The sequence below is a fragment of the Tachyglossus aculeatus genome, chromosome 4, assembly GCF_015852505.1.
Source record: "Tachyglossus aculeatus isolate mTacAcu1 chromosome 4, mTacAcu1.pri, whole genome shotgun sequence".
Taxonomy (NCBI): domain Eukaryota; kingdom Metazoa; phylum Chordata; class Mammalia; order Monotremata; family Tachyglossidae; genus Tachyglossus; species Tachyglossus aculeatus.
Genome location: NC_052069.1, coordinates 114,335,706 through 114,362,147, shown reverse-complemented (window position 1 = coordinate 114,362,147; position 26,442 = coordinate 114,335,706). Strand labels below are relative to the sequence as shown.

General features: G+C 48.9%; 1 protein-coding gene across 7 annotated transcripts in view; it reads left to right on the top strand.

The window, feature by feature from the left end:
* The first annotated feature begins 1,189 nt into the window (after nt 1–1,189).
* Nucleotides 1,190–26,442, top strand: part of FUBP3 (far upstream element binding protein 3) — a 67,033-nt gene continuing 41,780 nt past the window's right edge. For all 7 annotated transcript variants that reach the window (XM_038745042.1, XM_038745047.1, XM_038745046.1 and 4 more), the window contains exon 1: nt 1,190–1,295. In XM_038745042.1, coding sequence (XP_038600970.1) covers nt 1,209–1,295 — 87 coding nt within the window. In that variant the 5' untranslated portion in view covers nt 1,190–1,208. The remainder of the gene's footprint in view (nt 1,296–26,442) is intronic.

Genomic DNA, 26,442 nt, shown 5'->3' with positions numbered 1-26,442 from the left:
ACCCTCATCATTTATTAACAAATGCCGTCACTATTTACGAACAAATGCCATCATTGCGGTGATGATGATGCCATCATTATTTTTATTATTAAGAATAGGATGACTAAATATGGGTGAGTGACAGGCCAAGGAGCGCAGTTGCACGTCACAGTGCGTGGCCCAGAGTAAGCGCTCACTACCTACCCTCATCATTTATTAACAAATGCCGTCACTATTTACGAACAAATGCCATCATTGTGGTGATGATGATGCCATCATTATTATTATTAAGAATAGGATGACTAAATATGGGTGACAGGCCAAGGAGCGCAGTTGCACGTCACAGTGCGTGGCCCAGAGTAAGCGCTCACTACCTACCCTCATTATTTATTAACAAATGCCGTCACTATTTACGAACAAATGCCATCATTGTGATGATGATGATGCCATCATTATTATTATTAAGAATAGGATGACTAAATATGGGTGAGTGACAGGCCAAGGAGCGCGGTTGCACGTCACAGTGCGTGGCCCAGAGTAAGCGCTCACTACCTACCCCCATTATTTATTAACAAATGCCGTCACTATTTACGAACAAATGCCATCATTGTGATGATGATGATGCCATCATTATTATTATTAAGAATAGGATGACTAAATATGGGTGAGTGACAGGCCAAGGAGCGCGGTTGCACGTCACAGTGCGTGGCCCAGAGTAAGCGCTCACTACCTACCCTCATCATTTATTAACAAATGCCGTCACTATTTACGAACAAATGCCATCATCGTGATGATGATGATGATGCCATCATTATCATTATTAAGACTAGGATGACTAGATATGGGCGCGTGACGACGGATGGGGGGGGCTGCCACGTCATGGAGGCGGGTCCCCCCCCGCGGTGACGTCACGGGCGCCCCTCCGCTTCGCCCTCCCCCACGTCGGCGGGCGCCCACGCTGCGCGACACGCTCCGGCGAGCGGCTTCCCCCCCCGCGCCGCCCCCGGCGTCTCCTCAGGCGGGGGGCGCGGCCTCCCCCCCGCCCCGATCCGCGCGCGCGCGTGCGCGGCCCCACTTCCGGTCACGTGGGCGGGCGCGCGGCCCCCCGCTTCCGCCGGAAGTGCGCGGGGCTTCCGCTTCCGGTCAGAAGGAGGGGGTCCCCCGGCGGAGCGGCGGCGGCGGGACGGGGGAGCCCGGCTGAGGAGGAGGAGGAGGAGGAGGAGGCGGTAATGGCGGAGCTGGTGCAGGGCCAGAACGCGGCTCCTGTGGGGATCAAGGCCGAGGGCTTCGTGGACGCGCTGCACCGGGTCCGGCAGGTACGGGGCGGCGGAGGCGGAGGCGGCGGCGTTGGGCCTCTAGGCCGCGGGGCCCACCGCCCCACCTTCTCCTCAGGAGGACGACCGCGGGGAAATCAGGGTGCCCCCCAGGGGGCTCGCAGTAATCCCAGTGAGGCCATTTGGTCAGCGCCCACTACGTGCCGACCGCCGGGGCACATGCCAGTCAATCGGGTTGGCTCGCAATAACCCTAATGAGGGCATTTGGTCAGCGCCTACTACGTGCCAAGCGCTGGGGCACATGCCAGTCAATCAGGTTGGCTCACAATAACCATAATGAGGGCATTTGGTAAGCGCCTACTACGTGCCAAGCGCTGGGGCACATGCCAGGGGAATCAGGTTGGCTCACAATAACCCTAATGAGGGCATTTGGTAAGCGCCTACTACGTGCTAAGCGCTGGGGCACATTCAGGGGAATCAGGTTGTCCCACATGGGGCTCGCAATAATCCTAATGAGGGCATTTGGTAAGCGCCTACTAGGTGCCAAGCCCTGCCCTAAACGCTAGGATACGTGCTAGTTAATCAGGTTGGCTCACAATGATCCTAATGAGGGCATTTGGTAAGCGCCTACTACATGTCAAGCGCTGGGGCACATGCCAGTTAATCAGGTGGGCTCGTAGTAATCCTAATGAGGGCATTTGGTAAGCGCCTACTACGTGCTAAGCGCTGGGGCACATTCAGGGGAATCAGGTTGTCCCACATGGGGCTCGCAGTAATCCTAATGAGGGCATTTGGTGAGCGCCTACTAGGTGCCAAGCCCTGCCCTAAACGCTAGGGTACGTGCTAGTTAATCAGGTTGGCTCGCAATAATCCTAATGAGGGCATTTGGTAAGCGCCTACTACGTGCCAAGCGCTGGGGCACATGCCAGTCGATCAGGTTGGCTCACAATAACCCTAATGAGGGCATTTGGTAAGCGCCTACTACGTGCTAAGCGCTGGGGCACATTCAGGGGAATCAGGTTGTCCCACATGGGGCTCGCAATAATCCTAATGAGGGCATTTGGTAAGCGCCTACTAGGCACTAAGCACTGGGGCACATGCTAGTTCATCAGGTTGGCTCGCAATAATCCTAATGAGGGCATTTGGGAAGCGTCTACTACATGCCAAGCGCTGGGGCACATGCTAGTTAATCAGGCTGGCTCACAATAATCCTAATGAGGGCATTTGGTAAGCGCCTACTAGGTGGCAAGCGCGGCGCTAAGCGCTGGGGCACATTCAAGGGAATCAGGTTGTCCCACATGAGGCTCACAATAATCATAATGATGGCATTTGGTAAGCACCTACTAGGTGCCAAGCCAATCAGGTTGGCTCACAATAATCCTAATGAGGGCATTTGGTAAGCGCCTACTACGTGCCAAGCGCTGGGGCACATGCCAGTTAATCAGGTGGGCTCGCAGTAATCCTAATGAGGGCATTTGGTAAGCGCCTACTAGGTGCCAAGCGCTGCACTAAGCGCTGGGGCACATTCAAGGGAATCAGGTTGTCCCACATGGGGCTCGCAGTAATCCTAATGAGGGCATTTGGTGAGCGCCTACTAGGTGCCAAGCCCTGCCCTAAACGCTAGGGTACGTGCTAGTTAATCAGGCTGGCTCACAATAATCCTAATGAGGGCATTTGGTAAGCGCCTACTACATGCCAAGCGCTGGGGCACATGCCAGTTAATCAGGTGGGCTCGCAGTAATCCTAATGAGGGCATTTGGTAAGCGCCTACTACATGCTAAGCGCTGGGGCACATTCAGGGGAATCAGGTTGTCCCACATGGGGCTCGCAATAATCCTAATGAGGGCATTTGGTAAGCGCCTACTAGGCACTAAGCACTGGGGCACATGCTAGTTCATCAGGTTGGCTCGCAATAATCCTAATGAGGGCATTTGGGAAGCGTCTACTACATGCCAAGCGCTGGGGCACATGCTAGTTAATCAGGCTGGCTCACAATAATCCTAATGAGGGCATTTGGTAAGCGCCTACTAGGTGGCAAGCGCGGCGCTAAGCGCTGGGGCACATTCAAGGGAATCAGGTTGTCCCACATGAGGCTCACAATAATCATAATGATGGCATTTGGTAAGCACCTACTAGGTGCCAAGCCAATCAGGTTGGCTCACAATAATCCTAATGAGGGCATTTGGTAAGCGCCTACTACGTGCCAAGCGCTGGGGCACATGCCAGTTAATCAGGTGGGCTCGCAGTAATCCTAATGAGGGCATTTGGTAAGCGCCTACTAGGTGCCAAGCGCTGCACTAAGCGCTGGGGCACATTCAAGGGAATCAGGTTGTCCCACATGGGGCTCGCAGTAATCCTAATGAGGGCATTTGGTGAGCGCCTACTAGGTGCCAAGCCCTGCCCTAAACGCTAGGGTACGTGCTAGTTAATCAGGCTGGCTCACAATAATCCTAATGAGGGCATTTGGTAAGCGCCTACTACATGCCAAGCGCTGGGGCACATGCCAGTTAATCAGGTGGGCTCGCAGTAATCCTAATGAGGGCATTTGGTAAGCGCCTACTACATGCTAAGCGCTGGGGCACATTCAGGGGAATCAGGTTGTCCCACATGGGGCTCGCAATAATCCTAATGAGGGCATTTGGTAAGCGCCTACTAGGCACTAAGCACTGGGGCACATGCTAGTTCATCAGGTTGGCTCGCAATAATCCTAATGAGGGCATTTGGGAAGCGTCTACTACATGCCAAGCGCTGGGGCACATGCTAGTTAATCAGGCTGGCTCACAATAATCCTAATGAGGGCATTTGGTAAGCGCCTACTAGGTGGCAAGCGCGGCGCTAAGCGCTGGGGCACATTCAAGGGAATCAGGTTGTCCCACATGAGGCTCACAATAATCATAATGATGGCATTTGGTAAGCACCTACTAGGTGCCAAGCCAATCAGGTTGGCTCACAATAATCCTAATGAGGGCATTTGGTAAGCGCCTACTACGTGCCAAGCGCTGGGGCACATGCCAGTTAATCAGGTGGGCTCGCAGTAATCCTAATGAGGGCATTTGGTAAGCGCCTACTAGGTGCCAAGCGCTGCACTAAGCGCTGGGGCACATTCAAGGGAATCAGGTTGTCCCACATGGGGCTCGCAGTAATCCTAATGAGGGCATTTGGTGAGCGCCTACTAGGTGCCAAGCCCTGCCCTAAACGCTAGGGTACGTGCTAGTTAATCAGGCTGGCTCACAATAATCCTAATGAGGGCATTTGGTAAGCGCCTACTACATGCCAAGCGCTGGGGCACATGCCAGTTAATCAGGTGGGCTCGCAGTAATCCTAATGAGGGCATTTGGTAAGCGCCTACTACATGCTAAGCGCTGGGGCACATTCAGGGGAATCAGGTTGTCCCACATGGGGCTCGCAGTAATCCTAATGAGGGCATTTGGTGAGCGCCTACTAGGTGCCAAGCCCTGCCCTAAGCGCTAGGGTGCAGGCTAGTTAATCAGGCTGGCTCGCAATAATCCTAATGAGGGCATTTGGTAAGCGCCTACTACGTGCCAAGCGCTGGGGCACATTCAAGGGAATCAGGTTGTCCCACATGGGGCTCGCAGTAATCCTAATGAGGGCATTTGGTGAGCGCCTACTAGGTGCCAAGCCCTGCCCTAAACGCTAGGGTACGTGCTAGTTAATCAGGCTGGCTCACAATAATCCTAATGAGGGCATTTGGTAAGCGCCTACTACATGCCAAGCGCTGGGGCACATGCCAGTTAATCAGGTGGGCTCGCAGTAATCCTAATGAGGGCATTTGGTAAGCGCCTACTACATGCTAAGCGCTGGGGCACATTCAGGGGAATCAGGTTGTCCCACATGGGGCTCGCAATAATCCTAATGAGGGCATTTGGTAAGCGCCTACTAGGCACTAAGCACTGGGGCACATGCTAGTTAATCAGGTTGGCTCGCAATAATCCTAATGAGGGCATTTGGGAAGCGTCTACTACGTGCCAAGCGCTGGGGCACATGCTAGTTAATCAGGCTGGCTCACAATAATCCTAATGAGGGCATTTGGTAAGCGCCTACTAGGTGGCAAGCGCGGCGCTAAGCGCTGGGGCACATTCAAGGGAATCAGGTTGTCCCACATGGGGCTCGCAATAGTCATAATGATGGCATTTGGTAAGCGTCTACTAGGTACTAAGAGCTGGGGCACATGCTAGTTAATCAGGTTGGCTCACAATAATCATAATGAGGGCATTTGGTAAGCGCTTATTAGGTGCCAAGTGCTGTACTAAGCGCTGGGGCACATTCAAGGGAATCAGGTTGTCCCACATGGGGCTCACAGTAATCATAATGAGGGCATTTGGTAAACACCTACTAGGTGCCAAGTGCTGTATTAAACACTGGGGTACATGCTGGTTAATCAGGCTGGCTCACAATAATCGTAATGGTGGCATTTGGTAAGCGCCTACTACGTGACAAGCGCTACACTAAACACTGGGGCACATTCAAGGGAATCAGGTTGTCCCACATGGGGCTCACAGTAATCCTAATGAGGGCATTTGGTAAGTACCTACTACATGCCAAGCGCTGGGGCACATGCCAGTTAATCAGGTTGTCTCACAATAATCCTAATGAGGGCATTTGGTAAGCGCCTACTAGGTGCCAAGCGCTGCACTAAGCGCTGGGGCACATTCAAGGGAATCAGGTTGTCCCACATGGGGCTCGCAATAATCATAATGAGGGCATTTGGTAAGCGCCTACTTGGTGCCAAGCGCTGTATTAAGCGCTGGGGTACATGCTGGTTAATCAGGTTGGCTCACAATAATCATAATGGTGGCATTTGGTAAGTGCCTACTAGGTGCCAAGCACTGCACTAAACATTGGGGCACATTCAGGTAATCAGGTTGTCCCACATGGGGCGCGTAGTGATCATAATGAGGGCATTTGGTAAGCACCTATTAGGTGCCGAGCGCTGTATTAAGCGCTGGGGCACATGCTAGTTAATTAGGTTGGCTCACAATAATCATAATGGTGGCATTTGGTAAGCGCTTTTTATGTGCCAAGCTCTGTTCTAAACCCTGGGGCACATGCTAGTTAATCAGGTTGTCCCACATGGGGCTCGCAGTAATCCTAATGAGGGCATTTGGTAAGTACCTACTACATGCCAAGCACTGGGGCACATGCCAGTTAATCAGGTTGGCTCACAATAACCATAATGAGGGCATTTGGTAAGTGCCTACTACGTGCCAAGCGCTGCACTAAGCGCTGGGGCACATTCAAGGGAATCAGGTTGTCCCACATGGGGCTCACAATAATCATAATGATGGCATTTGGTAAGCGCCTACTAGGTGCCAAGCCCTGTCCTAAACGCTAGGGTACATGCTAATTAATCAGGCTGGCTCACAGTAATCCTAATGAGGGCATTTGGTAAGCGCCTACTAAGTGCCAAGCGCTGAGGCACGTAGTAGTTAATCAGGCTGGCTCACAATAATCCTAATTAGGGCATTTGGTAAGTGCCTACTAGGTGGCAAGCGCTGTGCTAAGCGCTGGGGCACATTCAAGGTAATCAGGTTGTCCCACATGGGGCTCGCAATAGTCATAATGATGGCATTTGGTAAGCATCTACTAGGTACTAAGAGCTGGGGCACATGCTAGTTAATCAGGTTGGCTCACAATAATCATAATGAGGGCATTTGGTAAGCGCTTATTAGGTGCCGAGTGCTGTACTAAGCGCTGGGGCACATTCAAGGGAATCAGGTTTTCCCACATGGGGCTCGTAGTAATCTTAATGAGGGCATTTGGTAAGCGTCTACTAGGTGACAAGCGCTACACTAAACACTGGGGCACATTCAAGGGAATCAGGTTGTCCCACATGGGGCTTGTAATAATCCTAATGAGGGCATTTGGTAAGCATCTACTAGGTACTAAGAGCTGGGGCACATGCTAGTTAATCAGGTTGGCTCACAATAACCATGAGGGCATTTGTTAAGTGCCTACCAGGTGCCAAGCGCTGTACTGGGCACTGGGGCACATTCAAGGTAATCAGGTTGTCCCACATGGGGCTCGCAGTAATCATAATGAGGGCATCTGGTAAGTGCCTACTAAGTGCCAAGTGCTGGGGCACATGCTAGTTAATCAGGTGGGCTCACAATAATCATAATGGTGGCATTTGGTAAGTGCCTACTAGGTGCCAAGCGCTGTACTAGGCACTGGGGCACATTCAAGGTAATCAGGTTGTCCCACATGGGGCTCGCAGTAATCATAATGAGGGCATCTGGTAAGTGCCTACTAAGTGCCAAGCGCTGGGGCACATGCTAGTTAATCAGGTGGGCTCACAATAATCATAATGGTGGCATTTGGTAAGTGCCTACTAGGTGCCAAGCGCTGCACTAAATGCTGTGGCACATTCAAGGGAATCAGGTTGTCCCACATGGGGCTCGCAGTAATCATAATGAGGGCATTTGGTAAGCATCTGTTAGGTGCCAAGCACTGTATTAAGCGCTGGGGCACATGCTAGTTAATTAGGTTGGCTCACAATAATCATGGTGGTGGCATTTGGTAAGTGCTTATTAGGTGCCAAGCACTGTACTAAGCGCAGGGGCACATTCAAGGGAATCTGGTTGTCCCACATGGGGCTCGCAGTAATCCTAATGAGGGCATTTGGTAACCGCCTACTAGGCACTAAGCACTGGGGCACATGCTAGTTAATCAGGTTGGCTCACAGTAATCCTAATGAGGGCATTTGGTAAGCGCCTATTAGGTGCCAAGCGCTGTACTAAGTGCTGGGGCACATTCAAGGGAATCATTTTGTCCCACAAGGGGCTTGCAGTAATCATAATGATGGCATTTGGTAAGCGCCTACTAGGTGCCAAGCGCTGTACTGAGCGCTGGGGCACATGCTAGTTAGGTTGGCTCACAATAATCATAATGGTGGCATTTGGTAAGCGCTTTTTATGTGCCAAGCTCTGTTCTAAACACTGGGGCACACGCTAATTAATCAGGTTGTCCCACATGGGGCTCGCAGTAATCCTAATGAGGGCATTTGGTAAGCATCTACTACATGCCAAGCGCTGGGGCACATGCCAGTTAATCAGGTTGGCTCACAATAATCCTAATGAGGGCCTTTGGTAAGCACCTACTAAGTGGCAAGCGCTGCACTAAGCGCTGTGGCACATGCTAGTTAATCAGGTTGTCCCACATGGGGCTCGCAATAATCATAATGATGGCATTTGGTAAGCGCCTACTAGGTGCCAAGCCCTGTCTTAAATGCTAGGGTACATGCTAGTTAATCAGGCTGGCTCACAATAATCGTAATGAGGGCATTTGGTAAGCGCCTACTAGGTGCCAAGCACTGGGGCACATGCTAGTTAATCTGGCTGGCTCACAATAATCATAATGAGGGCATTTGGTAAGCGCCTACTAGGTGTCAAGCGCTGTACTAAGCGCTGGGGCACATTCAAGGGAATCAGGTTGTCCCACATGGGGCTCGCAGTAATCACAATGATGGCATTTGGTAAGCATCTACTAGGTATTAAGAGCTGGGGCACATGCTATTTAATCATGTTGGCTCACGATAATCATAATGAGGGCATTTGGTAAGCACCTACTAGGTACTAAGCGCTGGGGCACATGCTAGTTGATCAGGTTGCCTCATAATCATAATGATGGCATTTGGTAAGCGCTTATTAGGTGCCAAACACTGTACTAAGCGCCGGGGCACATGCTAGTTAATCAGGTTGTCCCCATGGGGCTTGCAATAATCCTAATGGTGGCATTTGGTAAGCACCTACTAGGTGCCAAGCACTGTACTAAGCACTGGGGCACATTCAAGGGAATCAGGTTGTCCCACATGGGGCTCGCAGTAATCCTAATGAGGGCATTTGGTAAGCGCCTACTAGGTGCCAAGCGCTGTACTAAGCGGTGGGGCACATGCTAGTTAGTCAGGTTGGCTCACAATAATCATAATGGTGGCATTAGCTAAGCGCTTATTAGGTGCTGAGCGCTGGGGCATATACTAGTTAATCAGGTTGTCCCACATGGGGCTTGCAATAATCATAATGATTGCAATTGGTAAGCGCCTAGTAGGTGCCAAGCCCTGTCCTAAGTGCTGGGGTACATGCTAGTTAATCAGGTTGGCTCACAATAATCATAATGAGGGCCTTTGATAAGAGCTTATTATGTGCCAAGCGCTGTACTAAGCGCTGGGGCACACGCTAGTTAATCAGGTTGCCCCACATGGGGCTCGCAGTAATTATAACGATGGCATTTGGTAAGCCCTTACTAGGTGCCAAGCACTGTACTAAGCACTGGGGCACATTCAAGGTAATCAGATTGTCCCACATGGGGCTCACAGTAGTCATAATGATGGCATTTGGTAATCGCCTACTAGGTACTTAGCGCTGGGGCACATGCTAGTTGATCAGGTTGCCTCACAATAATCATAATGGTGGCATTTGGTAAGTGCCTACCAGGTCCTAAGCGCTGGGGCACATGCTAGTTAATCAGGTTGGCTCACAGTAATCATAATGGTGGCGTTTGGTAAGCGCCTACTAGGTGGCAAGCGCTGCACTAAGCGCTGGGGCACATTCAAGGTAATCAGGTTGTCCCACATGGGGCTTGCAATAATCATAATGGTGGCATTTGGTAAGCGCCTACTAGGTGGCAAGCGCTGCACTAAGCGCTGGGGCACATTCAAGGTAATCAGGTTTTCCCACATGGGGCTTGCAGTCATAATGGTGGCATTTGGTAAGCGCCTACTAGGTGCCAAGTGCTGTACCAAGCGCTGGGGCACATTCAAGGTAATCAGGTTGTCCCACATGGGTCTCGCAATAATCATAATGAGGGCATTTGGTAAGCACCTACTAGGTGCCAAGCGCTGTACTAAGCGCTGGGGCACATGCTAGTTAATCAGGTTGGCTCACAATAATCATAATGAGGGCATTTGATAAGCGCTTATTAGGTGCCAAGCTCTGTTTTAAACACTAGGGCACATGCTAGTTTATCAGGTTGCCTCATAATAATCATAATGATGGCATTTGGTAAGCGCTTACTAGGTGCCAAGCGCTGTACGAAGCACTGGGGCACATGCATGGTAATCAAGTTGTCCCACATGGGGCTCGCAATAATCCTAATGATGGTATTTGGTAAGCGCTTATTAGGTGCCAAGTGCTGTACGAAGCGCAGGGGCACATGCTAGTTAATCAGGTTGTCCCACATGGGGCTCACAATAGTCATAATGATGGCATTTGGTAAGCACTTACTAGGTGCCAAGCACTGTACTAAGTGCTGGGGCACATGCTAGTTAATCAGGTTGGCCCACAATAATCATAATAAGGGCATTTGATAAGCGCTTACTAGTTGCCAAGCCCTGTACTAAGCGCTGGGGCACATTCAAGGTAATCATGGGGCTCGCAATAATCATAATGAGGGCATTTGGTAAGCGCTTACTAGTTGCCAAGCACTGTACTAAGTGCTGGGGTACATTCAAGGTAATCAGGTTGTCCCACATGGGGTGCTCAATAATCATAATGAGGGCATTTGATAAGCGCTTATCAGGTGCCAAGTACTGTTCTAAACACTGGGGCACACGCTAGTTAATCAGGTTGTCCCACATGGGGCTCGCAATAATCATAGTGATGGCATTTGTTAAGCACTTATTACGTGCCAAAGACTGTACTAAGCGCTGGGGCACATGCTAGTTAATCAGGTTGGCTCACAGTAATCATATTGAGGGCATTTGATGAGCGCTTATTATGTGCCAAGCTCTGTTCTGAATGCTGGGGCACATGCTAGTTAATCAGGTTGGCCCATGTGGGGCTCAAAATAATCATAATGAGGGTATTTGGTAAGCACTTACTAGGTGCCAAGCCCTGTTCTAAGCACTGGGGCACATGCAAGGTAATCAGGTTGTCCCACGTGAGGCTCGCAATAATCATAATGATGGCATTTGGTAAGCGCTTACTAGGTGCCAAACTCTGTTCTAAGCGCTGGGGCACATGCATGGTAATCAGGTTGTCCCATGTGGGGCTCACAATAGTCATAATGAGGGCATTGGATAAGCGCTTATGTGCCAGGCACTGTTCTAAACGCTGGGGCAGATGCGAGGGAATCAGGTTGTCCCACATGGGGCTCGCAGTAATCCTAATGATGGCATTTGGTAAGCGCTTACTAGGTGCCAAGCCCTGTCCTAAGCGTTGGGGTACGTGCTAGTTCATCAGGTTGTCCCACATGGGGCTCTTAATAACCATAATGATGGCATTTGGTAAGCGCTTACTAGGTGCCAAGCCCTGTTCTAAGCGCTGGGGCACATGGAAGTTAATCAGGTTGTCCCACGTGGGGCTCGCAATAATCATAATGATGGTATTTGGTAAACGCTCACTAGGCCTCAAGCACTGTTGTAAGCGCTGGGGTTGATACAAGGGAATCAGGTTGTCCCACATGGGGCTCACAATAATCAAATGATGGTATTTGTTAAGCGCTTATTATGTGCCAAACACTGTTTTAAGCACTGGGTTTGATAAAACGGAATCAGGTTGGCCCTCGTGGGGCTCACAATAATCATAATGATGGCATTTAAGTGCTTACTAGGTGCCAAGCACTGTTCTAAGCGCTGGGTAGATACAAGGTAATCGGGTCGTCCCACGTGGGGCTCACAGTGATCATAATGATGGTATTTGTTAAGCGCATATTAGGTGCCAAGCACTGTTCTAAGCACTGGGGTTGATACAAGAGAATCGGGTTGTCCCATATGAGAGTCACAGTAATCATAATGATGGCATTTGATAAGCGCTTATTATGTGCCAAGCACTGTTCTAAGCACTGGGGTTGATGCAAGGGAATCAGGTTGTCCCACATGGGGCTTACAATAGTCATAATGATGGCATTTGTTAAGCGCTCACTAGGTGCCAAGCACTGTAGTAAGCGCTGGGGAGGATACAGGGGAATCAGGTTGTCCCATGTGGAGCTCAGAATAATAATCTAAGTGCTCATATGTGCCAAGCACTGTTCTAAACGCTGGGGCAGATGCAAGGGAATCAGGTTGTCCCATATGGGACTCACAGTAATCATAATGATGGAATTTGTTAGGCACTTCCTAGATGAGAAGCACTGTTCTAAGCACCGGGGGAGATACAAGGTTATCAGGTTCCCATGTGGGGCTCACAGTCTTAATAATAATAATAATGTTGGTATTTATTAAGCGCTTAGTAGGTGCCAAGCCCTGTTCTAAGTGCTGGGGCAGATGCAGGGTAATCAGGTTGTCCCACAATAATCATAATGAGGGTTTACTAGGTGCCAAGCACCGTTCTAAGCGCTGTGGTAGATGCAAGGTAATCAGGTTGTTCCACGTGGGGCTCACAATAATAATGATGATGGTATTTAAGCGCTTATTCTGTGCCAAGCACCGTTCTAAGCGCCAGGGGAGGTACAAGGTGATCAGGTTGTCCCGCATGGGGCTCACAGTCTTAATCCCCATTTTACAGAAGTGGTAACTGAGGCACAGAGCAGTTAGGTGACTTGCCCAAGGTCACACAGCTGACAAGTGGCGGAGCCGGGATTAGGACCAGAACCTCTGACCCCCAAGCCCGGGCTTTTCCCCAAAGTACAATTCAGCAGCAGATAGAGACAGTCCCTACCCAACAACGGGCTCTCGCAGCGGCCAGCCTAGGGGTGCCCCTTTTGATCGCCTCCCGCCTTCGAGCCCCCCCTGCAACATCTCTAGAGTTGGGTAGACGGTGTTGAGGGGTGAGGAGTCAAAAGTGGGGGACCCCCCCCCGCAACCCCCGCATGTGGGAATTTCTTGTGGAAATAACTCTTGAAGCGGGGAGGTTGGACAGGATACGGAATTTGTGACAGGGGTGCTTGCCATCCGTAATAATATAATAATAATAATGGCATTTATTAAGCGCTTACTATGTGCCAAGCACTGTTCTAAGCGCTGGGGAGGATACAAGGTGATCAGGTTGTCCCACGGGGGGCTCACAATCTTAATACCCATTTTACAGGTGAGGTAACTGCGGCCCAGTGACTTGGGCAGTGACTTGCCCAAAGTCACCCAGCTGACAAGCGGTGGAGCTGGGATTTGAACCCATGACCTCTGACTCCAAAGCCCGGGCTCTTTCCACTGAGCCACGCTGCTTCAGAGGAATAATAACGATGGTGCTTGTCAGCGCTTAGGACAGTGCTTGGCACGTAGTAAGCGCATAACTACTACCGTCATTATTATTTTGTATTACTATTATTATTAAGAGCTGACTTTGTGCCCAGCACTGTTCTAAGTACTGAGGTAGATACAAGGTGATCAGGTTGTCCCATGTGGGGCTCACAGTCCTCACCCCCATTTTACAGAGGAGGTAACTGAGGCGCAGAGAAGCTAAGTGACGTGCCCCAAGTCACACAGCTGACAACTCTCCCCCTTCTAGACTGTGAGCCCACTGTTGGGTAGGGACTGTCTCTATATGTTGCCAACTTGTACCTCCCAACCGTTTAGTACAGTGCTCTGCACACAGTAAGCGCTCAAAAAAAAAAGATTGAATGAATGAAAAGTCGCGGAGCTGGGGAAGCAGCGTGGCTCAGTGGAAAGAGCCCGGGCTTTGGAGTCAGAGGTCATCGGTTCAAATCCTGGCTCCGCCACTTGTCAGCTGTGTGACTTTGGGCAAGTCACTTAACTTCTCTGTGCCTCTGTGAGCCCCACGTGGGACAACCTGATCACCTTGTAAACTCCCCAGCGCTTAGAACAGTGCTTTGCACATAGTAAGCGCTTAGTAAATGCCATTATTATTATTATTATTATTAGAACTCACGACCTCGGACTCCCAAGCCCCTGCTCTTTCCACTGAGCCACGCTGAGGCGTTTCTCTCCCAAGCCTGTCAGCGTTAGTGCCTATTTGTCAGGGTCAAAGAAACACGGTTCCTTGGATGTCAGGTTTCCCCATGTGAGTTCGTGGGAGTAGGACAGGTTGGAGACCCTGATGAGAAGGTGTTGAGCAGGGTGCTGAAAACGAGACTGCCCAGTATCGGTCCATCGTACTTATTGAGCGCTTACTGCGTACAGAGCACTGTACGAAGCACTTGGGAGAGGACAGTAGAGCAGGGTTGGTAGACACGTTCCCTACCCTCAGTGAGCTGGGTTAAACTGAATTCTGAGATATCAAAACCCTGAGAAGTGAGCTCCCTTTGAGGGTTCCCTCCCCGCCCCGTATTGATCACATTCTCACTGAATTTTCGTATTTAATTGTAGCTGTTAACCGCTGCTAAAAAAGGTGGGCTCAAACCAGGTTATTGCTTGATTCCCAGCAGAAAGCAGCGGGACTCAACGTGTTAGAAGAAAGTCTCCACCCTGGCGCTCGAAGAATCTATGTGATCATTGCATCTTTTTCCAGCGTTCCGGTGGAGGGGAGTCCCCCCTCGTTTTCCCAGTTACTGACCTCTCATTTTAATACTGATACTTCCGTAGATATTTTCCCAGAGCTAATCGACCGGGTGTTCCACCAAAAAGCAAGTTAACAGGCCAGCTGCCAGTCCGGTATTCTTTTTACCCGGTCTTCAGAGCAAATCAGTGGCCGGTGGATAAGGTGGATATGACCTAATTTGTAAAAGGGGGATGAAGGCTGTGAGCCCCACATGGGACAACCTGATAACCTTGTACCTACCCTAGCGTTTAAAACAGTACTTGGCACATAGTAAGTGCTAAACAAATACCATTATCATAAGCACGCCACCCCCAACTCCCTTCCCCGTCATTTGCGCTCTGCCACCGTGTTGCAGCGTACAGTGAGCGGAGCTTTCAGCGGCAGTGCTTCAGGCAGGGCTCCGAACCGCGTTTTTCACCGACTTCTAAAAATTTTCAAGGAGATCGCTCCATGCCAGTGTGCTCTGTGAGCCATCCTTCGGCAGGCGTGCTGAAGTTGGGAAGAATTGTAAACGCTGCCCAGGTGGGCTCTGATCATCAGTTGCGGGAGGTCTGAATTTGAAGCTAAACCGTATTTTGAATCATTGAGAAGACTTTCTTGCCTCTCGAGCCAGTGGTTGAATTCTTATTCTCGGACAGCCCGTTCGAAAGTTAGACTCTATGAGTTATACCGGCCTGTGGTGGCCTGTTGAACGTTTACTTACCCCCAGCAGCGGAAACTTCCCTGGAAGTGTTCCCAACTCTTAAATTTGCCATTGACTGGAGCGGTTATAAGCCCAAATGGAGAAACTTGTTGTGAATGTGTTACGCCATTACGCCTTCGAAAGTTAGTCCTATCTTCCAGGAAACGACTGGTCCTTAAAAGCGCACTCACACCAAAAACCAGGTTTCGTGGGTGATTTTAAGTTTATTGCACAGGTGTACGTCAGATAGTAGTTGACCTGTATTGCATCTGTAATATCCTGCGCTTGGAGCAGGTTCTGATCCCAAGGAGTTTCAGCATCCTTTCTGTTCATGAGCACTGTGAAGCAGGTGCTTCTTAAAATGCCCAGTGTGTTCCCCAGTTATTGAGATGATTTTTTTTCCCTTTCTTTAAAATTACCACGTTTCCCTCTCCTCGCGTCCCGAAGCGCCCCGTATATCCAGAGAACACAATAGCATTATTATGGTATTTAAGTGTTTACTGAGTGTCGATCCTTAAAGCCTTGTCGAATGAGAACATCTTTAAGTAAAATGTCTTAAATTCAGTTTTTCTCCTGACCCCGCTGGGATTTGAACCCGTGATCTCTGGGAAGTCTGGGTGCCTCAAAACTGATATTTGATCCAGTAAACTACCCCTCAGGCATGGCTAGGTCTTATTATAGATCCTCAGGATTTTTCCACCAAGGCGAACGAATTGCTAGTCTGTTAGCCCTCAGTGAGACTTAGTATTGAAGCGTGATGTGTTGGGACTCTTCTCCGAGAATGCCATACTAAAAAATGGTGTCACCCAGTGAATGTAGTCTATTCCACATCCTGTGGTGTCCTCTGAGTTCAAAATATTAATAATAAGTGCGGTGTTTAAGCACTTTCTATGTTCCAAGATGCAAGATGATCAGATCCCATGTGGGGCTCAGAGTGTAAGTAGGAGGGAGATCAGGTATCAACTTCTCATTTTGCAGATGAGGGAACTGAAGCACAGATAAGTTAAGTGACCTGCCCAGGATCACACAAGACAAGTGGTGGGTTAGCCGTTCGACGCCCGGGCTCTTTCCATTAGACCACGCTGCCATAACTTCATCATGCCGACCCATCCAAAGGCAATCCAGTTCGTTGTCACGGTGGTTATCCAAAAACGTCTGCTTCCATTTTAGCATATGGTTCAACATTTGTTCAAGCTCAACCGCGTGATTAGCCAGGCCAACCAGAAGGAACGGACCGTATGTTTCCCTCTTCAAATGTGGCCTCTTGACTAGGAATTTTGAAAGTTGAAACACTTTTCTCCACATGTGAATTTTAAGGTGCCTTGGTGGGGATGGGGGACTCCCAGAAGCATTTAGATCCTATTTCTGGGAAGCAGTGAGACGTAGGGCAAAGGGTTTGGGACTGAGAGCCAGGTGACCTGGATTCTGGGCTGGGCTCTTCCTCCTCCTTCCCGCCTATGTAACCTTGTGCAAGGCGCTGAAGTTCACCGTGCCTCAGTTTCCTCATCTGTAAAGTGGGAGTAAAATACCTGTCCTTCCTCTGTCTGATTATCTTGTATCTCTCTGAGCCCTCAGCATAGTGGACTGCTGAGGCCTGGAGTACCACCATCGCCATCATTGTTATTCAGCTAAATAGGTCTATGTTAATGTTCACCTAAGTGTTCTGTGTACTTTTTGGCAAACCAGGTGACTTGTATCGTTAGTTAATACTGCCCTATGAAGACTTATGGCTCCAGTCGCCCTTTTGAGTTTATCCCAGGTCGATTGTGGTTCTGTCGTCTTATGTACCGGACAGTCATCAAAAAGAAAATGTGGAGTCCGACTTGTTCACCTTGTCCAGGGCAGGTGACTGCAAATTGGCATCTTTTGAAAAGTATGCTCCCCGTCTGGGGCGTGTGCTTGACTTGCCGTTTGCCTGCTCTGTATCTTTAGTTAAGTGGATTTCAGACTTCAGTGTGTTAACCAAGCAGTTTTCTTCCTTTTTAAACAGTCGCCAAAACCCCTTTGAACGTACAATGAAAAAAGCCTCATTGCATTGGCTGCCAGAGGCCACATGTGAAATGCCTTTTCGTATTTTATAACTGTGGGTCAAAGTGGTGGTAAAGTCAGATGTGGTGGCAGCCAGATAGATGAAGGTATGTTGTAAAGTACCAGACTCGCATGAGCAATGTGGGTTGCGTCATGCTGCAGCTTTAATTGACTCAAGCAAACTTTTGACCGGCTTTATCCATCAATCCGTTGTACTGATTGAGCGCTTACTGTGTGCAGAGCACAGTGTGACAGAGCCGGGAGACATGTTCCCTGCCCACAACAAGCGTACGGTCTGGAGATCAAGTGCCACCCGACGTAGAAGGCAGTCCTCCAGAAAAGTACCGCTTCACGTACCCTCCCGCGTGGGCACTGACATCCTCGGGATGGTAGCTGGATAGAGCCAGAAATCCTCGGCCTTCTCCATGTAATTTGATTGATTGAGTCATTCATTCAATCGTATTTATTGAGCGCTTACTGTGTGCAGAGCAATGTATGAAGCGCTTGGGAAGTACAAGTTGGCAACAGATAGAGACGGTCCCTACCCAACAGCGGGCTCACAGACTAGAAGGGGGAGACAGAGAACAAAACATACTAATAAAATAAATAGAATAAATATGTACAAATAAAATAGAGTAATAAATACATACAAACATATATATATATATATATATACAGGTGCTGTGGGGAGGGGAGGGAAGTAAGGCGGGGGGATGGGGAAGGGGAGGAGGGGGAGAGGAAGGAGGGGGCTCAGTGTGGAAAGGCCTCCTGGAGGAGGTGAGCTCTCAGTAGGGCTTTGAAGGGAGGAAGAGAGCTAGTTTGGCGGATGTGTGGAGGGAGGGCATTCCAGGCCAGGGGGATATTGTGGGCCGGGGGTCGAAGGTGGGACCGAGAACAAGGCCCGGTGAGGAGGTCAGTGGCAGAGGAACGGAGGGTGCGGGCTGTGTTGGAGAAGGAGAGAAGGGAGGTGAGGTAGGAGGGGGCGAGGGGATGGAGAGCCTTGAAGCCGAGGGTGAGGAGTTTTTGCCTGATGCGTAGGTTGATTGGTAGCCTCTGGAGATTTTTGAGGAGGGAGTAACATGCCCAGAGCGTTTCTGCACAGAGGCAATCCGGGCAGCAGCGTGAAGTATGGATTGAAGCGGGGAGAGACAGGAGGATGGGAGATCGGAGAGGAGGCCGATGCAGTAATCCAGACAGGATAGGATGAGAGATTGAACGAGCAGGGTAGCGGTTTGGATGGAGAGGAAAGGACGGATCTTGGCAATGTTGTGGAGGTGCGACCAGCAGGTTTTGGTGACGGCTTGGATGTGAGGGGTGAACGAGAGAGCGGAGTCGAGGATGACACCAAGGTTGTGGGCTTGTGAGACGGGAAGGATGGTAGTGCCGTCAACAGTGATGGGAAAGTCAGGGAGAGGGCAGGGTTTGGGAGGGAAGATAAGGAGCTCAGTCTTGGACGTGTTGAGTTTTAGATGGCGGGAAGACATCCAGATGGAGATATCCTGAAGGCAGGAGGAGATGCGAGCCTGGAGGGAGAGCGAACAGGGGCAGAGATGTAGATTTGGGTGTCATCAGCGTCGAGATGACAGTTGAAGCCGTGGGAGCGAATGAGTTCACCAAGGGAGTGAGTGTCAGATGTGGTGGCAGCCAGATAGACGAAGGTATGTAGTAAAGTACCAGACTCGCATAAGCAATGTGGGTTGCATCATGCTGCAGCTTTACTTGACTCAAGCAAACTTTTGACTGGCTTTATCGATCAATCCGTTGTTCTGATTGAGTGCTTACTGCGTGCAGAGCACAGTATGACAGAGCCGGGAGATACGTTCCCTGCCCGCAATAAGCATACGGTCTGGAGACCAAGTGCCGCCCGACGTAGAAGGCAATCCTTCAGAAGAGTACCGCCTCACGTACCCTCCCGCGTGGGCACCGACATCCTCGGGACGGTCGCTGGATACAGCCAGAAATCCTCGGCCTTCTCCATTTAATTTGATCTTGGTTTGCCTTAGTGGTATCCCTCTGCGTCGTTTACTTACAGTTGCCACGGGCCCGGCGGATGCCAAATAAATGTCTGACGAAGGAAGGCCTCAGAGGATTAGCCGGGTTCTTTGCCCTTCAGCCAGAGTAGGGCACCTCAGATTTCTTACGTCAAGGAGTGAATGTTAATTAGGCCAACTCCAGCCATACTTAAACCAGCTTCTGCTGAAGCACAAAGATGCAGCCTTGCCATCGTCCCATAGGGCATCTGGGGATACGTGTTACTTGATGTCCTGAAATGTTCTGAATCGCCAACCTCTGGAGGAACTCCTTTTCAAATAGCACATCCTCCATTGACCATTGGGCTTTTGTGTTTTAAAATGATCGGGTTATTATTTGGCCATAACTTGAGGTTATTTTCCCTGGTAATATGTCCCAGAGGAACTCCATGCGGCTCTCGTGGCGCAGTTTGCATTCTGTGTGGTTTAGCCCTCTGGTTAGAAATTGGGGGAAGAGAAGACAGTATGGCTTGTATTTGGGACGCTCAGGGACATGGCCAGCGGCTAACGAAGCCCCTGAAAGAAAGCTCAGCCAGAAGTGGTTTAGTAAGGCAGGAAGAAACCGCGAGGAGGCAAAGTGAGAAATTTAGACAGGTTCAACAGGTAACTTGTAGTAACTGAAGAAGTAGAATCTTTAATTGTGGGAAGAAAGCTCCCCAAAAAGATTTGCATCTGGCTTAAAAAACAGTAATGGGGTAGGTGCTTAGGGGGAACAGGTAATAACAACATTTCTCATTTAAAACTGATCATCCTCCCTCACCTCCGTCTGGACTCCAGTGATCTCACACTTGTCACACTCGGTATTTATCTGACAGACCGGTACTCTCCCCTCTTTCAAAGCCTTATTGAAGGCACAGTCTCCAAGAAGCCTTCCCTGACTAAACCCTCCTTTCCTCTTCTCCCACTCCCTTCTGCATCACCCTGACTTGCTCCCTTTATTCAACTCTCCCCTCCCAGCCCCACAGCACTTCTGTACGTATCTGTAATTTATTTATATTAATGTCTGTCTCCCCCTCTACACTATAAGCTCATTGCGAGCAGGGAATGTCTGTTTATTGTTATTTTGTACTCTCCCAAGCTCTTAGTACAGTGCTCCATTCACGATAAGGGCTCAATAAATACGACTGACTGCTTCCACCCCCAGCCCCAGAGCACTTATCAGAAGGGAGTGGGAGAAGAGGAAAGGAGGGCGTAGTCAGGGAAGGCCTCTTGGAGGAGATGTGCCTTCAATAAGGCGTTGAAGGGGGCGAGATGTCTGTCAGATATGAAGAAAGAGGATGTTCCGAGCGAGAGGCAGGACATGGGCGAGAGGACTGTGGCCAGATAGACGAGATCAAGGTGCAGGTATCGATACTCTGCCGTTTTCCGTGTCTGAAATTTATGAAATATGCTGAGGGGCCAGGGGAAGAAGGGGTATGAAGCTGGCCCAGTTGGGAGAAATACTCTATCTTCAGTAGCTATTAGTGAGTGGGTATTGTTTTGCTTGTTTTATGTTACTTGTTAATTGCTTATTATGTGTTCAACACTGTCCTAAGCACTGGGGTAGGTACAAGTCAATTAAGTTGAAAACAGTCCCTGTCCTGCGTGGGACTCACAGATTTGGATAGAGCACGGACTTGGGAGTCAGAGGTCCTGAGTTCTAATCCCGGCTCTGCCATTTGTCTGCTGTGTGACCTTGGGCAAGTCACTCCACTTTTCTAGGCCTCAGTTACCTCATCTGGAAAATGGGGGTTGAGACTGTGAGCCCCATGCAGAACGGGGACTATGTCCAAACTGATTTGCTTGTCTGCACCCTAACTCTTAGTATGGTGCCTGGCACATAGCACTCAACAAATACCACAATTATTATCAAGTGGGAGGGCTTACAGTCTTAAGTGTAAAATTCCCATTTTACAGTTGCCCAAGGTCACACAGCAGATATGTGGCAGAGCCAGGATTAGAACCAGGCCTGTGCTCTCTCCACTAGGCCAGACTGTTTTCCAGTCTGACTTTCCAAAAAAAACCAAAAAACTTCTGCTGATAAGAGTGGGCAGGGAGCGTGTCTTCCATTCCTTTGCATTGTACTCTCCTGTGAGCTTTCTGCAGTGCTCGCTACACAGTAAGCCCTCAGGAAATACCGATGATGATGATGAAGCTGCTGCCGCATTATGATTTGCTGCAGTATGTAAGCTCGTGGGCAGGGAATGTGAAATTGTTGTTTGTTTATTGTATTGTACTCACCCAAGTGCTTTGTACAGCGCTCTGCACTCAGTAAGCGCTCAATATATACGACTGGATGAATGAGGGAAGGGCACTGGGGTATCCAATCTCGTAAGCTCACTGAGGGCAGGGAATGTGCCTGCCAACTCTGTTGTATTGTCCTCTCCCAAGCGCTTATTACAGTGCTCTGCACCCAGTGCTCAATAAATGCCACTGACGATTCCACATATCTGAGTTCATAAAGCTGAATCTCCCTTCCCCCCCAAAAACAAAAAGACCAGTGACGTTTAGGGGGCAGGAAGAAGCAGCCAGGTCAAGGTCATTGTCAGACAAGGGCCATAGTGCTTTTTTGTTGTTGTCGCTATGTCCCGGCTTCAGTGCACCTGGGCTTCTAGTCCTGTCTAGATCATAGTAAGTGAGAACCCTTCAAAATTTCCCCCGTTTGCTGGGGTAGCTTAAAAGTAATGGAACCGTGGCTTATGAGTGAGTCCACTGCTCATTTTGGGTTGATTTTTTTTCATGACTGTAGAAATTGTTTGTAATCCTTGTCTGGTGGAAGCTAAAAGGCATTAAGTACTGATAAGCTTCTGGTCGAGTGATAGGGTATGGTGAAATTTTAACCTACCAGATTTTTAGCCTTGGAAATTTTTTTGTGCTCGCAGGTGTTTAATGGCAAGAGATCCACAACTCAATTATGAGAGGAAAAAAATGGAAGTATAAGCAATTGTGTAACACTTGAATCCAGGATCTTCTAGTATAATTTTTTTTTTTTTTTAGGATAATGCCTAGTTATGTGGTGAATCAGTCACAGAGCTGAAAAACACCTCAAGAGACCATTTGGTCCGCACCCCTGCCTCCAGACCATCGAATGTCCGAATCATTCAGAGCTGATATATTTCTATTTTTTAAAATGTCTTTTGTGAACATGGCTACACTCAGATCGGCCATAGTCCATATTTGCAGGATACGTCGTGGCTAGAACACGAGTAGAGAGTTAGGGAACGTTCTTCCGACAGGGCGTGCGTCTTCGGGCTTGACGTGCTCTGTTATCAAGGAAACCGCTTATGCACACAGATGTGCAGGGTTGGGAATGGGTGAATGCTGTAGAGTCTATATTCCCTCAAAACCTGGGTTTTTGTGAGCGTTCAACCCAGGCATGAGAGGAGAACTGAGGAAATCACTTTCAGGATGCAGGCAATTGACTGCTCTGAGGTGAGGAAAAAAAGTTCGCTGCTGTCTCGTGGTTGCCACCCAACACACATGAATGTATTATCCTGAACATCGGCACAAAGGAATGACCTAGAGAACATTTTGCAGGAGTCTGCCCCAACCTACACCGAGACTATTATAGAAAAAACCAATGGCAGCTGGGATCCATTTCCAGATTTCATCTGACGATTAGCGGATCTCAAAATCTCCAAGCTTCAAATGTTCTGAAAAAGAAAAACATCACAGAGTAGCCAGGGTACTGTGCCACCTGCTGCCCTCTGACTGAGCCTGGAGGTGGCCACCGCTCTTGCCTGCCATCTGAGGTTGGCCCTAATTTCTCGGAGAAACGCATGTGGGAATATATTTCAGGAACTATTTGGTCATCTGGAAGTTTGTTTTGGAAAACTGCCTTTCCACCCGTGATTTTAGGGGACGGTTTATAAACATAGGCTGGGCTGGACAAGAGAAGGCGAAAGTCAGAGGGTTGACCTCAGCTACTTTGGGAGACCAAAAAAAAAAAAGAAAAGAAATGGACCAGATATTCCAAAATGCCAAGAAGACGGGAAGTCGTGCTTGTAGCTTTTGTGGCTAGGTTTGTAGTGGGAAGTTTTGATTTGTGTTTAGTTTGGGGCCCTTTCCCATTTTGGTCATAGGAATTCCTTGTTGGAGTGCTGGGTAGTGACTAAGAGGAAGTGTGACTTTTCAGTAAAATTTCCAAATTGAAGAACAGTCCCTTAATTTACCTGATGCCGTATGTATTGGGAGTCGTAAAGAATTTTCATCAGTGCCAAATAACCGTAGCTCTTAAATACCCTGTCCCTGAATTGAAAACTGTCTTAAAATGCCCATTTTTGAGTGTGGGGTCATTTCTTTTATCCCAAATGGCCAAATTTTCACCTGGCTTTCTAAAAACAACCCTTAAAGGCAGGATTTAGGCCCAAATTCTTTATTGATTTATGGTATCTGCTAAGAAACTACTGTCCACTGAGCACTTTGCTGAGATAATTTTTTTTAAAAAGCCAACAAGCATTTCAAGCACAGTTCCTGTCCTGAAGGGGAAGACAGATTCATAGGAAAAGGAAATGTTGTAAACAGTGAGGGCTTTGAAACATAATTCAGCAATTTTAAGAAAATTACATGGGAAAACAGTTCTTAGCAGAGAACCATCAGAAGTTACATTGCCCCAGGCCATACAGCCTTGAAGTAAATATTTGGTTACCTCCAATTCTTGGATTGATTTCAGTTATTGGCATTGATTTTAATGCATTACAGTTAACTGCTAAACTCCCTGCATTATAAATCGGGTGGACTTTTGGCACGCTATACAGTAGGTTCTCCATATTTCACGGCTACGTTCTGTTACCCTTTGTTTAAAGATCATTTTCCTTAAAATAGGTTCTTGTTTATGATTTTTGACCTACATATGCACTCACCCTGAAAACAGAACTGCTTTTGCTGTCAGAGTTTCGTGTATAGAATAGCGGCATAACTGGTCCCTTAATCTTTTACTTATTCTTCCCCTAAGTCAGATTTTTTTGTTGCGGTCATCTAGTAATATTACTACTATTTAAGCATCTATTATATGCGTAGCACTGTGGAAAATAAAGGTCAGTTTGAGATTTAGACACAGTCCCCAGCCCCCAAGGTGCTCACCATCTAAAAATACGGTGAGAAGAGGGAACTAGCCACTGATGCATGAGGAAAGATGAAGCAATAAAAGCATAAAAACAGCATGAAAGACAATAATGGTGATAGTTTTTCATGCGTGTGTATATATACGTATACGTAAATGCGCACACATTCCCTCCGAAATACAAAATAGTAATAATGGTATTTGTTAAGCACTTACTATACGCCAGGCACCCTACTAAGCGCTGGAGTGGATACAAGCAAATCGGTTTGGACACAGTCCCTGTCTCATGTGGGGCTCACCGTCGCAATTCCCGTTTTACAGGTGAGGTAACTGAGGCCCAGAGAAGTGAAGTGATTTGCCCAAGGTCGCACAGCAGACGAGCAGTGGAAAGCGCATTGGGGTACAACAGGCTAAAGGAGCAGAGTTTGTCTCCTTGGGCCTTCAGACTATCGGTCATAATAGTCCCATGAGGATGGACAGCCTTTCCCAATGTTGTAAAGGCTGAGAAGGCCTCAGGACACCGCTGCTTATTCGCCTTGCCGAGACGGAGCCGAGCGGGGACTTTTGGGACGGCCCCTTGATAGGTGGGCAGCACGGCCTGTCTCCCTCCCCAGCTGGAAGAGAGGATTGGTTGGCCTTAAAAATAGCTTTCTCTTGGGCAGAAAAGAAGGGGAGCCAAAAAGCATATAATAAAGATCAACTTGGACTATCACTGGTGACCGAAATGGGCTGTGCAGAGCTTAGTATTTGTAAAGCCTCAGACAGCACTCCTGCCATTCTGAATTGACCCTAAGGTGGTGTTTCTCCAGTTAGGAGAAATCAGTGGTTTTTATTAAGCGCTTAGTGTGTGCAGAGCACTGTCCTAAGCATTTGGGAAAGCACCCAGAGCTTAGAACAGTGCTTGGCACATAGTAAGCACTCAACAAACGCCATCATCATTATTACAGAGCAACAGAGCGGACAGGTTCCCTGGCCACAGTGAGTTTACAGTCGGTTCTCAGGAGCGAACGTTAATTATTTAATGAACATTAAAATGAGAAGCAGTGTGGCCTGGAGTCAGAAGGACCTGGGTTCTAATACCCGCTCCGTCACTTGTCTGCCATGTGATCTTGGGCAAGTCAGTCGTCGGTGCCTCAGTTACATCACCTGTAAAATGGGGATTAAGACCGTGAGTCCCGTGTGGGACGGGGACTGTGTCCAACTTGGGTAGGTTGTATCTACCCCAGCGCTTAGTACAGTGCTTGGTGCATAGTAAGCGCTTAACAGATCTCTTTAAAAAGGAAAATGCACGGTGATAGATTCAGTGCGGAGTAGAGCAGAAGATAAGCAAGCCTTGTTGCTAGAGAAATAGCCTTACTAATAGCAAAATAAAAATCACTTCTGGCCAGTTGTCTGAGAGCATTGACAGCGTGTGTTAAGGAAAGCTCACAGAGCTGTTCCTCCCACATGGATGCATGCCCCCAAACCCTGTCTTCCCTCATCCATTTTCTAGCTGTACCAGCAAGACCGTGGCATTTCCCTCCCTGAAATCATTCGGGGGTATTTACTGAGCACTCAAGTGTGTGCAGAGCACTGTATTAAGCACTTGGGAAAGTACAGTATTGACCCAAGTTGGTAAAAGTGCAAGGAGTGTACAATATACAGGGGAAGAAAGACATTACAATAAATAAGAGATAAGAATGTCTACATAGCCATTGTGGGGCTGGAGTGAATATCAAGGTGTTTAAGGGATAACAGCCATGTTTCTAGTCAATGCAGAAGTGAGGGGAGAAAGAAGAAATCAAGGGTTTAGTCTGGGAAGGCCTCTTGGAGGAGATGTGGTTTTAGGAGGGTTTCGAAGGCGGGGAGAATGGCAGACTGTTGGGTTTGATGGGGGGAAGAGTTCCAGGCCCCAGAGAGGTCATAGGCAAGAGGTGGGTGGCAGGATAGGTGAGATCAAGGGACAGAGAAGAGGTTGTGGTAGTGGAGCGGAGTGTGTGGGGTGGACTGGAGGGAGAGAGCTGTGGAGTGCCTTAATGCT